This window comes from Centruroides sculpturatus, unplaced genomic scaffold (genome assembly GCF_000671375.1).
Source record: "Centruroides sculpturatus isolate CEXI.00-Female unplaced genomic scaffold, Cexi_2.0 scaffold823, whole genome shotgun sequence".
Taxonomy (NCBI): domain Eukaryota; kingdom Metazoa; phylum Arthropoda; class Arachnida; order Scorpiones; family Buthidae; genus Centruroides; species Centruroides sculpturatus.
This window is the reverse complement of record NW_019385060.1, coordinates 253,480-267,501: the sequence shown is the minus strand read 5'-3', so window position 1 is coordinate 267,501 and position 14,022 is coordinate 253,480. Positions and strand designations below refer to the sequence as shown.

The 14,022-nt window shown below is 28.6% G+C and overlaps 1 protein-coding gene across 6 annotated transcripts in view; it reads right to left on the bottom strand.

Annotated features, from left to right (window-relative positions):
• LOC111634107 (N-acetylated-alpha-linked acidic dipeptidase 2-like) overlaps positions 1 to 14,022 on the bottom strand; it is a 50,944-nt gene that overhangs the window by 25,616 nt on the left and 11,306 nt on the right. For 2 of the 6 annotated variants that reach the window (XM_023378786.1, XM_023378785.1), the window contains one exon: positions 13,875 to 14,021. In XM_023378786.1, coding sequence (XP_023234554.1) covers positions 13,875 to 13,926 — 52 coding nt within the window. In that variant the 5' untranslated portion in view covers positions 13,927 to 14,021. The other 4 variants (XM_023378789.1, XM_023378790.1, XM_023378788.1 and 1 more) reach the window with 4 other exon arrangements.

Here is a 14,022-nt window from a genome sequence, read left to right as displayed (position 1 = left end):
TCTAAACGATAAATTCCTAAACGTACAGGATATATTAATAGCAAAATTACTTATTTTATCAGATAAATTTTATCATTTTGATTGGCACTTTATTGATATAATTCAAATATCTTGATAAATACAAAAACAAGTATAAATAGATTTATCATTATGCCGAAATAATTTTAAATATTTTAAATTATTTTAAGTGTATTTACACTTATTAAGTACAGTACAGCATTTATACTTTAAGTGTAAAATCAATATATTGATATATATATAAGACTTCACACATTTTAAATTTTAACCATTTAAAAAAATTTTTTTTAATAAAAAGTATATAAAAAATAAAAATAATAATAATAAAGATATTTAGCTTTTATTCATACAAAATATTCAAGATTATTTTTTTAAAATTAAAATATGACTAAAAATTGCATCCCGGAATTGTGACAATGTCACAACAAGTAATCGTTCTTTTATAATTCAAGTATAAAATAATATATTAATAAAACTTTAATTAAATAATGTAAAATATCAATATTTATCTTCAATTTTATATTTAAAATGCTGAAGTTAATGCTACTTTTAAGTCATTTTGAATGCTAATTTTAAAACCTTTTATCATTATGATTGTGTAATATTAACATTGTTTATAAAAATAAGTAAAATGATAAGATATCGCTGTAATTTGAGTAATTTATTAGATTTTATTAACAATTTTTTCATTGTCGTTCCAGTCTAATTGTAAGCTACTTTCATAACTCAGCCTGCATTTACCAGTTAAAATTTAAAAATCCAGCAAAGAGTTGCTTAACTTTGTCGGCAAAAAAGTTAAAATTGTCTGTGGTGCCATCTGTTACGAGATTTTATTTTAAAACTTTTTACATTATTAATTATTTTAAAGTGGAAATAACCTTAATTTTGAGGGCAGAGACGACTTTTATTGGAAAAAAACACTGTAAATGCTAATAACGAATAAAATCATTAAGTCCGATCCCACTCGCGATATGGCACATGACCCGTCTATCTCCCCCATCCCTCGACCTTTAACCNGGATGAACAAAATCGTGCCCCCCACACACACACACACCCATACATACAGAAAAACTCAATTTTTTACATTTTTTATATATATATTAATGTATATGAACTCTGATATATAAGCTTATATTCTACGTATAGTTATAGAGTATTATATAACCTGAAATGTTTTTTTTTACAAGACCTTACATCTGGCAGGCAGTGTTATTTTATATAGCCTATGTATCTTATACAGTATACACATATTAAGTTATTAACAATAGTAACTGTGCTTAAAATATACAAAGAAGCCTACTTTATTGCAGTCAAAAATCAGTATATACACACATTTTAACTTCAATAAAGTAAAATTCTTTATGAATTTATGAAAATTTGAAGTGTTTTCATGAATTCTTTTTAGCAATTCAAGTCAACTTTACTGTATTACACAATACCTTTAATATTAAAAATTGTACAGTAGCCTACTATGAAAACATTAAAATCATACTAAAGATTTAAGATAACTTAAACAGGTATATCACAATAAAACCAAGATTATATATAANACGCTATTTTATTTATTATAAGGATTTAATTAATTTATTTAACATATAACTATTTTTTTTTTTAAAAGAAGTTATTTAAATAATAACAGTCCCGAATTTACTATTTTGCAGTCCCGCATTTAATGTGTTTCGTTTGCATAATTCGTCTGCTTTGATCAAGTAAGTGAATTTTCGTGAATTTATTTTGATTTTGATCGATTTTCTTAAACTTTATCCTAATTTACATGTAGATAGATATGTAATGCAACTGACATGAAGTGTTTTCTTGTCCTGAATTATTAATATTAACCATCAATTCACTCTAAACTGAATGCATAATGGAGTTGTGTCGACTTTGGGCTTAGATCTCGTCTCGTGCACGAGACGAGATCTAAGCCCAAAGTCGACACAACTCCATTATGCATTCAGTTTAGAGTGAATTGATGGTTAATATTAATAATTCAGGACAAGAAAACACTTCATGTCAGTTGCATTACATATCTATCTACATGTAAATTAGGATAAAGTTTAAGAAAATCGATCAAAATCAAAATAAATTCACGAAAATTCACTTACTTGATCAAAGCAGACGAATTATGCAAACGAAACACATTAAATGCGGGACTGCAAAATAGTAAATTCGGGACTGTTATTATTTAAATAACTTCTTTTAAAAAAAAAAAATAGTTATATGTTAAATAAATTAATTAAATCCTTATAATAAATAAAATAGCGTGTTTATAGCATTATATACTTTTGAACGAATGAGGAAAATTACGTTAAGTACGTAATAAGAAAGTCGACTTTGAATGCATGACGTCACTAGTTGCACAACTGCACGTTAGAAGTATGTGACGTATTCGCTTCTACCGTTTGAACTGTCCAATTAAATACTTCAAACGTTATGACGTGTCGGAAAATATAAAAGATGATTGATTGGAATTTTCGGTTTTAATTATTAGTCAATAATTTCCGACTGCCGCTTAATTGTTAATATGATTATTAGAATTAATAATAATGTGTTTAGGTTGAAAAAAAATAATAATAATAATCCCACAATTTGGAAATTTTATTTAGAATATGGCATAATGTATTTAAGATATTTCTTGTGACGTCACGGTAACATCATACTTCCTCCAAAATTGAAAGTATTTAAGTAGTGTTTACGAGTAATTTTAAATAACAATTTTTTATGTTCTCAGCTTAATTAATTTAGAATTCATTTAGTAAATATTTATAGAAATAGGCTTGAAAAATTCAAATTTAAGGCTGTATTTTAACATTTTTTTAAATATATTTATTTACTTTTAAGTTTACATTTGCAATTATTTCAATTTTCATGAAAGTTGGGCGTGTTTTCGGGAGGTTCCTTACAGGTTCCTTGCCCTTACAAAGAAAGGTGCTATGCAATAACTGGTTACAGATGCAAACTTTGAGGGAAAAAACGAGTAAAACGGTCCATTTTCAAGGAAATAATAAGGAAATTACCCTTTAAATGAAGTTAAACTGACCATTTTAAAGCGCTTCTCAAAAAATTTGAGTTGTTTTTATTTATTTCCTCCGAGTGCCAGTTTCTTTGCTCTCATAAAATTCTATAAATATTGATATAATATGTTAAAATTCCTTATTAAAATCGGCTATAACCCGATAGGTTTGCAGCAGTTAGCTGTATACAAAGTTTTGGAGCGCGATATCGCATCGCTCCTGCGATTCGTGGCTTCATTTTGTAAGTTAAATAATAATTCTATAATCATTTCTTTTTTCTGGGAAATATACAAGTATCATAAGTACCGTTTCACACTGAATGACTCGTCAATATCATAATGCAAAAATAAATTCAGAAATTTCGTAATAATGAATAAATAAACAGATTGAAAGCGATAAAATTGCATATAATTCTATATATTAGAGGCGTTTCAAGGACAAACTCCAGAAACATTCGTGGAAAATATTTTAAAAATCATCGTATAACGTCATTCGAATATAAAATTTCATTTTATTGTAATTAAATATAATATTATTGGCTTAAATTTTGGCATATTGCATGGATATTCCCAATCGATCATGGTTAAAGTAGTATTGCAAAGATGAATCCCTTCTTGCAACACGATCTAAATCTTAAGTTTTTCTAAAAGATTAGGATCATATTGGTAGAAGGAAACTCTAAACCTTTAAAGTATGCCATATTCACTATATAAATATATATTCATTACAAGAATCAGGAGGAATATTAAGATTTTTTCTTGATGGTAAGCGGAAGAACAGAAAAGAAATCTTAAGAAATTTAATAAAATCTAAGATAATTGGCATTCGAAGTATCTATACACAAAACCGTTATACATAGGGATAACAGAACTAAGAGGAATCTAGTCATTACCGTAACGATGCCTGTGGGCATTCAATGGTGAATCACTTCAGTTCATCTATAATATTCAGACTTACAATGCTTATATGTTAGTTAAATATATTGATAAAGTTATATGGTACGATTTATGCATTCATATAAGAAAAGAAAAAAACAATCACGACATTACTCAATCATAAAATATGGGTCCATATAAAATTTTTACTACCTGTAATCGATAAAAAGAAACTACGATATTTTTTGCAATTATCTAATTGCAGATAATTTAGAATTTATTGGACGTTTTTATAATCAAAAGATTTATAACATTCATATTTAAGTACCTGAAAGACACGCCATAAAATTTGTATAATGCCTAGATAGCATTACACTGCCAATAATCTTCAGCATATTTTTTCTGTATGCAATAAATCAAGGAAACTTTTTGAGTCCGTAATCATAAAAAAGTTTAATAAGATAATTAGCATTTAAAAAAAAAAGGAAGAACATTCTGCGTGTTATACGATAGAATCCGCGTAAAACCACATACAATTACGCCCATTTTTGTATACGGAAGTATAGTTTAATTGCATTATCACCATTCAACACAGTTAACGCCGTTGTTTAGATAGATAGATGCTGACGTACAGAATTACATAAATGTTAAGACACGTTACTATCAAGAGATTTTATAATAAATTATTCAAACTACAGGCGAGAAATCGTGACGTAGAATTTCAAAAATGGAGGAGGGGAGGTAAAAAAAATTACACGTCAAATAACGTATGTTTAACGTACTAGAATCGCGTTAAATTTCGGCTAAATAAGCTTAAAATTTGAAAATTTCGCTTAATAATACAATAAAAATTAAGTTACTCAAAGGTAACAATAGATTTACGTCGTCATCCATTGTGTAACTCCCTCCAGACTTGTCAACCTTCGGGCTATGTTCTGTTAGTAGATGGCGCTGGCTTACTGTTACGACATGATACGTAACTGGAATAAATGGTTTGAGTAATTCTGTCCGGGAACCGCTTCTCAACTGCTGTACGTAACCCTCAGGCCTTTATCCAATGGTGCAATGCATTAGCAGTACAACGTGTGGAAAGTACTTGTACGTCAACAGGACATTGAACACATGCGGTGATGTCGTTACTCGGCGCGTACGGCTAGTCGAAATTTGCCATTTTGACTAATTTCGACATTAGTGGGATTTTCTCCTATACGAAAAGTTTAGTTAAGAACGAGAATCAAATTTTCAAAAGTGGCTTTATTTATGCTTTAAATGGCGTATTAAAAATAATGCTTCTTAATCCCCCCTTTAAGGTGTACTTCGAGAAAATCCCTCTAGAAATTTACGTTTTAGAATGGCAATTTCCGAATTAGGTTCGATTAGAATGTTACAGTGCATGATTCTCAACTTAGTTATTTAATTATATTAATTAAAACCTTTTAACATTATAAAATATAGGTACAGTATTATTTTTTTAAAATTAAAATATGACTAAAAATTGCATCCCGGAATTGTGACAATGTCACAACAAGTAATCGTTCTTTTATAATTCAAGTATAAAATAATATATTAATAAAACTTTAATTAAATAATGTAAAATATCAATATTTATCTTCAATTTTATATTTAAAATGCTGAAGTTAATGCTACTTTTAAGTCATTTTGAATGCTAATTTTAAAACCTTTTATCATTATGATTGTGTAATATTAACATTGTTTATAAAAATAAGTAAAATGATAAGATATCGCTGTAATTTGAGTAATTTATTAGATTTTATTAACAATTTTTTCATTGTCGTTCCAGTCTAATTGTAAGCTACTTTCATAACTCAGCCTGCATTTACCAGTTAAAATTTAAAAATCCAGCAAAGAGTTGCTTAACTTTGTCGGCAAAAAAGTTAAAATTGTCTGTGGTGCCATCTGTTAAGAGATTTTATTTTAAAACTTTTTACATTATTAATTATTTTAAAGTGGAAATAACCTTAATTTTGAGGGCAGAGACGACTTTTATTGGAAAAAAACACTNAAACTAATTTCTAATAACGAATTCAATACTTTAATTATTATTATTATTATTATGAAATATTGTATAGAAAATATCATGTTTTTTATATACAAGTAAATAGTTAGGTTCAATTAGAGTATAAGCCTATAACAAACATCCATTCATCTACGCAAATTTTCAAAGTAGCGACCGTCACAATTCCCCAACGAATGGGTCCCTTTTCCCAACCAGTAGGTCACGATTCCCTCGTTGAGAAAATCTAATCAACAATTTGCAATCTTTACAATTCCTCAACCGGTTGCACTACCGTTCGAGAAAAACCAATTCACTAACGACCCAACGAGTCGACCGCGAACCATGACCGAGGAAAGCCAGCTTATTACCCAACGAGTGAATCACGATCCATCTAAAACTTACAACTCACTAATAACAACAATCTATACAACTCCCCAATGAGTAGACCGCGATCCACCGACGGAGAAAACCCAACAAAATTAACTAAAGTAACCCAACTTAATTACATCACAAAAAAAATTTTTTTAATGAAATTTTTACAAACTTAAACCTCGATAAGCAAGCCATAAATGAAAAAAAAAAAAATTGAAATTTAATTCGGGCATTTAAAGGAAGAAAATTGAGGGGTGGTTCTTTCCTTTTTTTTTCTTTTTTTTTTATGGAAATTTGTGTAATATCAACTGTAAAATAAATCTAGAAAATTCAATTGGGTGAAGAATATATTAAGGAATACCGGAATGGAATCAAAAGATTTGACTTTCACAAACAGAGAAGTGAGTTTGAAAATCCTTTAAATTGCATTCGTGAAGTGTATCCAGTCATGTCGAGTAGCGACCGATCTAAAATTACGACAGAATTTAAGATCGTATCTCTTCCGTTTTCTCGACAGTTATTGGCGATTTGTATCCGAAAATGGAAGGAACTGTTGATCCTTCCATAAACGAATATGGACCCTAACGCATTTAGTTAAGTATACTTTAAACCTAAGTTTATTTAATTGTATTTGTCTTAAAACAGTTTTAAAAACTTTTATAAAACTAACTTGACAATTAATTATCGTGTCGGACGTGTAGTGTGACGTAATAACTTTCTGTGTTAAGCCGTTGTGACGTTTTCAGTTCTGTAACTTTTATTGTAAGCGGATTTTCCATTAGGCCCACTAGGCTAGGGCCTAGTGGCGTATGGGGGTACAATAATTTAAAATAATAATAATAATAATGAGAAAATCATTTTATGTAGAAACAATTTATAAAGAAATTAGAATCATTCGGCGCAAAAGGGTAATATTAATTTGGGGGAGGGCGCCTGTAAATTGTGGGCCTTATTTCTAAATCCTCCAGTGATTGTAAACCGTCGAGAGAGGCCCTTAGTGGTTTCTACCCCCATCAATTAAAGTTATTTTTACTAACATGGCAAAAGGACCTCTCTAAAGTGCAGTAAGAGCTCGGTCCCTATACAAGCTACTAGTTGGAGAAGGATCTGGACCTGCAGTTTAATTTTTTAGCATAATAATTATAAATAAGGATTTAACAGCGTATATATATTATAATAATTTTATGTTAATTATGTCTCTTAATCAGGTCTTGTAGGTGATGAGATGCAGCCTGGGCTAGTCAGAAACGTAGGCCCCATGCCAATAGGTAAAACATAAAAACACATTTTAACTTATCGTCTTTTCTGTATTAAAACTAAATTCGGGGGCCTTCTTTTCGGGCCCTAAACAAATAACTGTATCGACACCTTTTGACTTTAGTTTGTATATTCAAAATCTATTTATTATGGAATATACTTGATTTACAAACGTTTGAAGATCAAGTTTGATGACTGTACGGATTACATATGCCCTATACACTACATAAGACCTATTTTTTAACAATTTTATTCAATCAAAAATCGTTAAACATTATAACTAACATCCTCTCTTATCAAAAATTAAACTGCACTGAAATTAACTGTAATTAAAAAATTAAAACACCTAAAATGTTAAGTATTATCTAGTTTCTGGGAACTTTTGTAAGATTAAAAGATGCATTTAACTTTAGTTATCTCTTATCAAAAATCAAATTACATAGAAATTCAAAAAGGAAAAGTCAAGTTTTGAGTCTTTTTTCGGCCAAAAAAAATGCACAAAAAATGCGTTTTTTCCATGCTTAGACGTGGGGTGGAGCAACGCAAACATATAAATGTGTTTCTTTGGATAAGGAATTCAGAAACAGAATAGCAGATGAGTAAAACTCATGCACGTTGACTCTGCTTTCATAATACTACTACAAATTCTGACTCTCAAATTTCGTATTTGTTATTCTCGACCAATGATTTATGACAGTCTCGAATGTCATGGTTTGAAAAAAATAAAAATAAATAAAAAAAATAAATAAATAATATATATATAATAATATGTAAATTTATCAAAAGGCATTATACAGCTTTCAGACGAGATACGTTCACGTATAACGTTCAATAAATATAATTGTAAACAATATCTAGCATATTTTTTTTTCTCCCTCTTTCTCTCTTAAATAAATTTCTAATAAATCAAATATTGACATTTTCTTTTAAATGTAAAATTTATAAAGGAAAATATTTTATTCATATAATAAAAATGTATTTATAAGTTTTTATTCATTCAAAAAATATATATATGAATTCATACTATACTTTATTTTTTTTTTAGAAAAAAGTTATTTTATTTATTTTTTTGTTACACGAGTGAAGAGTCTTTAAATATACAGCATATAAATTCGTTTAAAACAGGCTTAAATATATAATGGCGGATGAAAAAATGAAGTTATATATGAGATAAGGTGAAAGGTTATCTTAAATTTATTGAGAACGTTAAGAGTTAGACATACAGTATGATATTCTATTAATGATAAATTCGGTAATTTTATCAGAATTAAATATGTTATATTTAATTTAAAGTAATTTTGTAATGATAAGTGGGTTTTTACTTACTTGTATTATAAGATAAGTGAAAAATATTAGCTTAACGTAAAGTAAAACTTTATTCTCTTTTTGTAATAAAAGAAATATATAAACATATTTGTAATAATTATCTATATATGTACTGTGCATTTACGTCAACATAGAGGAGAAACAGCACATTTATTGTAGAGGAGAAACGCACATACGTTTATCTATACGCGTACACAACAAACTACATATAACACGTATTGTGTTGTATTACGTGTGCGTATATGTATTGCGTTGGTGCAGTATATCGTACATACGGGTGCTATACGCATATATGTTGTTATATACGTGTAGTAAACACAAAAAAATATAACACATCTTACACACTATACATATAACACATTGCCAGGACATCAAGAGCTTGTACAGATCTGGTGGATAGAGCTGGTCCCTTTTTCCAGGTATTTTGAACAAATAAAATACGTGAAATGTTTATTAAGAAGCAGTCTTAAAGAATTTATATTTTCTTAGTAAAAATAAAATTAATTTTATAAGAGTAAGAACTTCTAAGTTTTCTCCAGGCTCGGGAAAAATCCCCACCTTTTCCCTCTCGACGGCCTACACATCGCATGTACCAACAGAGCCTCCTACAGAATGAGATGAACCGAGTTATTTACAAAACGTGGGACCCTTCTCTCCGAAAAACATAAATGTATAAGAATAAAACAAGTAAGAATTATGAAAAGAAACCGTAATTTATATCACTTTAATATAAAAATTTAGTGAGAATGAGCTAAATGATCCTGTTGATTCCCCTCCATCTACCACACATATACAACTGGTTATACAGTAAAAACTGCATACAAACTTTTGGAAGAAACACCATTTGATACATTGTAAGATAATCATTATGCATCCATTATAGTTTTTTTTTTTTAAAATAAAATAATCTACATAACTGAATATAGTCAGTAGATAAATTAAGCAAATTATCCATAATAATTCGCAGGTATTAATTAAATATTAAACATTCTCTACTCATAAATGATTAATAGATTTGCATTAATCGGATCAGAAAAGATGACATAAGGATTAAATTTTGGGAGAATTAACTTTAATTATTGATTGTAAAGCTTTATTAGATTGCTCTCTGCTCTCCTAATGTTATAAATTTACTCTAACTTCTGACTTTTTGTAACTCTTCATTGCTTAATTAATTTTAAAAAATTCCCTATTCCTGATATATAATATGAAATGTCACCTCTAACAGGAATATATTTCCCTATAGTTGTAGAGAAATATCCCTATAAACAGGGATATTTCTCTAAAACTATAGGGAAAGTTTCAGAAAATATCCCTATTTTATAGGGAAAATTCCTTTGAATAGGGATATTTCCCTGATAATATCCTTAAGTTGAGGAAGTCGGATGTTAAGAGTAAATTTATGACTTTAAAAAAGCAGAATAAAGAAGCCGGGAAATATTTTTCCCGGCTTCATTTAATAAGAAAAATTTAAAAAATAATTTTTTCCCTAGGAATCAGCAAGTTTTAGAGTAATTTCCTGTATTTCAAACATCTAACTGTAATTACTTTAAGAATAACAATTAAACAATTAATAAAATAATTGTGATAAATATGAAATAAACAATTAAAAATGATTTAAATTTTAATAAATATTTAGCTCCATAAAATATTTTTTTTTTAAATTAAAATATAATAAACACATTAAAGAAAATATTTATTTTATTATTTATGAATTTAAAGATTATAATAATAATAATATCTTTATCCAATGTACAGAAATTCATCTACTNGTAAATGAATAATCATTGATTTTATTTTTTTATTATTTTTAAAAATTGGCATTTAAAAAAAACTTCCTAAAAATTTACGAAGAATTAAAATTAATTCTCTAAAAAGAAACAAATATAAAAACATTATTTTTTTAAATATATTCTTAAAAAAGATAAAATTATTAACGTTTTAAAGAAATTAATCGTTTCTCCTTAAAATAGAAGTAAAAAGAAATTTTACTTCAAAATTCACCGCTAGGGCGAAATTGGCGCTACTGACTGTCATATATACATATTGTGTACGTTTTCTAACGAATTTAGAGTAATGCCTACGCGACGAGTAAAGGAATTTTGGTCATTTTGTAACTCCTTTTATACCCGAAATCTGCCAGAAAACATACGTAATACTCACATTAAGGAGACAGCAGCACCAAATTTCGCTCTATCGGCAGAATTTCGAAGTAAAATTTTTTCCGAAAGTCGAAACCGTATACTCGGGAGTGCGTGTACCATATTTTGGTTCAGATTTGATCAATGGTTAATAAATACGCTGAACATTCACTCTCTAATTATGATCACGCTGTATACTTAAAATGTATGATACACATACAGACTGGCCCAAAAATCAGTTAACCCCTTTAAAGACTAAATTTCTGTCTTATTTAGATATTTTATTAATTACAAATTACAAAAAAAATTTTACAAATGAGATTTTTCCTCTTTAATATAGAAATTATAACGTTTTAATCAATTAAATTATATAGTTTTAATAACTTATTCGAGCGATTAGTACAGTTAACTAACTTTTGACTCATTGCTTACATATAATTATATGACTATGCAGACAATGAGCCATTATATGTAGCCTACTGTAATACAGCAGACCCTCGATTTAACGTATTTCGCAAATAGAGCAGGCTAAAAGGTTGGATCAATGAGTCGACGATGAGTTAATGAATTAATGAGTTATTTTATTCGTACTTAAATATTATATTAAGATTTCAATATATCATGTACAGTACATTATAAGTTCGTTATTAATACAGTCGAACCTCCAATAACGGCCACCTCTAAAGAAGGGACATGCCTTTTTGTATAACAAAATTGCATACAAAATAAATCGAGGTCGACTGTGAATACATATGCATCAAATAGAAAGAAATTTCGCTGATTTACATGATATTTTATAGTTTAATTAATTAATTATTTATTTATTTATTTTTTTAATTTTATATCTGTAATTACAGAATTCATTCATAATACTGTATAAAACTAATTTTATATATTAATTAAACGAGCGAAGGAATGCATTTTATTATCCCATTAAAATATTTATAAATGCAATAATATTTATTAGAGGAAAGCATTTAGGAGTAAAACTCCAAAACTATAATTATACTGATTAATTACCTATCCAAAATTGTATCAAGTGGAATAAGTGATCGAGACGGCGGACATTTCTGACCATTTTGGAATAAAATAAAGCGATTGTGCATTCCTACGACTGTTGTTAATATCCCAGAGGATTGCATTGTCACATGAAGCGTAGAGGAAGCCTAAGACCCAGAAATCATCTGTTAAGATCTCATAAGCATACATCATCCAACCCCTCTATTTGCATGTTTGCTTTGCTTCTACTCTTCTCATAAATTTACTCTGACGAATGGTATTAGACTAATGTTTAAATGATAACGTTACTACACTGTAGAATATTTAAAATTACACTTTATCGGTTATGTTAGTATTATATTCGTATAAATATACGATAGGGCTTTAATTTATCAACGGAATACCCCGATATTCTGACCCCTCTCTTATCCCTTACTAAAGAAGTATTATTTGTATAGTTTATTTAGTAAGGGATAGGGGCAAAAGAAAGGGGTTTGAAAGAAATTTTTACAAAATATCCAATATATATATATCAGGAAGTTTCAAAGATGTATAATATATGTTTAACTTTATTAAATATACGAAGTAGCATTGTTGCTTAATCCATTCTGTTGTCTGATATGTTGTTTAATGTGTGGTGTGCTGTTAGATACTTGAGGAAGTTCTGATTAAACATGCTAGAATGTTTAATACTAAAACTATATTTTTTTTTCTTTTAGTAAATAATTTTAAATATAATTAAACATTTTCTTAAATTTACTTAACGATACCTCCTCATGATACGCGATAAACACCTGTAAAATAAAATAACTTAAAAAGTAATCTAAGGTTAAATAGAAAAATTTGTTTAATATTTATATTTTTTCTAAGTATATATTCGCCTACACTAACAGTGTACTTGCTACACTGTGGAGTGTGCTCTTCTTCAATATCCACGCTTCAATAACTACACCAATCTGGCGAATAGGAGATAAATCACTTGTTAGATTGGAACGATGGATGATTAAATTCATATATAAACCATTTCATTTATCGATAATAAATTAAATGATGAAGTAAAAGGATAAATAGGTTGAAAAGATAGATACGACACTCGCAAATGACGAATGTCGTATCTATCTTTTCAACTTAACATTTTCATAATGGCGAGTGAACTTCTTCACTGACGACCACTGGAATTTATGGGCATCAATTTCTTATTTACGTTCACTTATAATTTAAGAAAATCAATGTCTTTACTTGATTGCTTGGACTTGGATCGCTAAAAAATTGATGCTCTTGAGAGCATCAATTTTTTAGCTGGTGTTCACTTGACCTCATGAGCATCCGTTTCTTACTTGATAATCACTGGACTTGAGAGCATCGATTTTTTAGCTGATGTTCACTTGACCTTGCGAGCATCAGTTTCTTAGTTGACGATCAGATTGGATTTGAGGCATCAATTTTTATTTTATTTAGTTTGCTTTGTATCTTGTCTCGAAATCTTTCAACTCAAATTTAACCTATTTATAATTAAGATGAAACTTACGACATACCTAAACTCCCTCCCCAACTTCCCCACTTTAAAATCCGATAAACATAACCAAATATAGAATTTATTCACGTGTGTGTTTGTCTGTAAACACATTGTAGTGATGTATATGGTGGGGTGGACCACCCATACTATTCCCCACCCCTAAACACGAAAAAAAAAACACAAAAACGCTTAAAATTATTTAACTGATGCTCACTTGACCATCAGTTTCTTAGCTGATAATCATTTGGAATTTATAATTACAAATTCGATACAAATAATTTTTGTTTCTAAACAGCTTGTATTCGTGATTTATATCTAGAACTATATGTTTCCACATACCTTCGAATGCATTCATTAATATGATCGTGGCTGATGATAATGTCAACAGCATACACCACGTGTGTTATCTGGTCTTTCTAGTTGATACAGAATATCGTTAATGAAGAGATTACACAGCATCGTCACCAAAATGGATTCTTATAGTTTC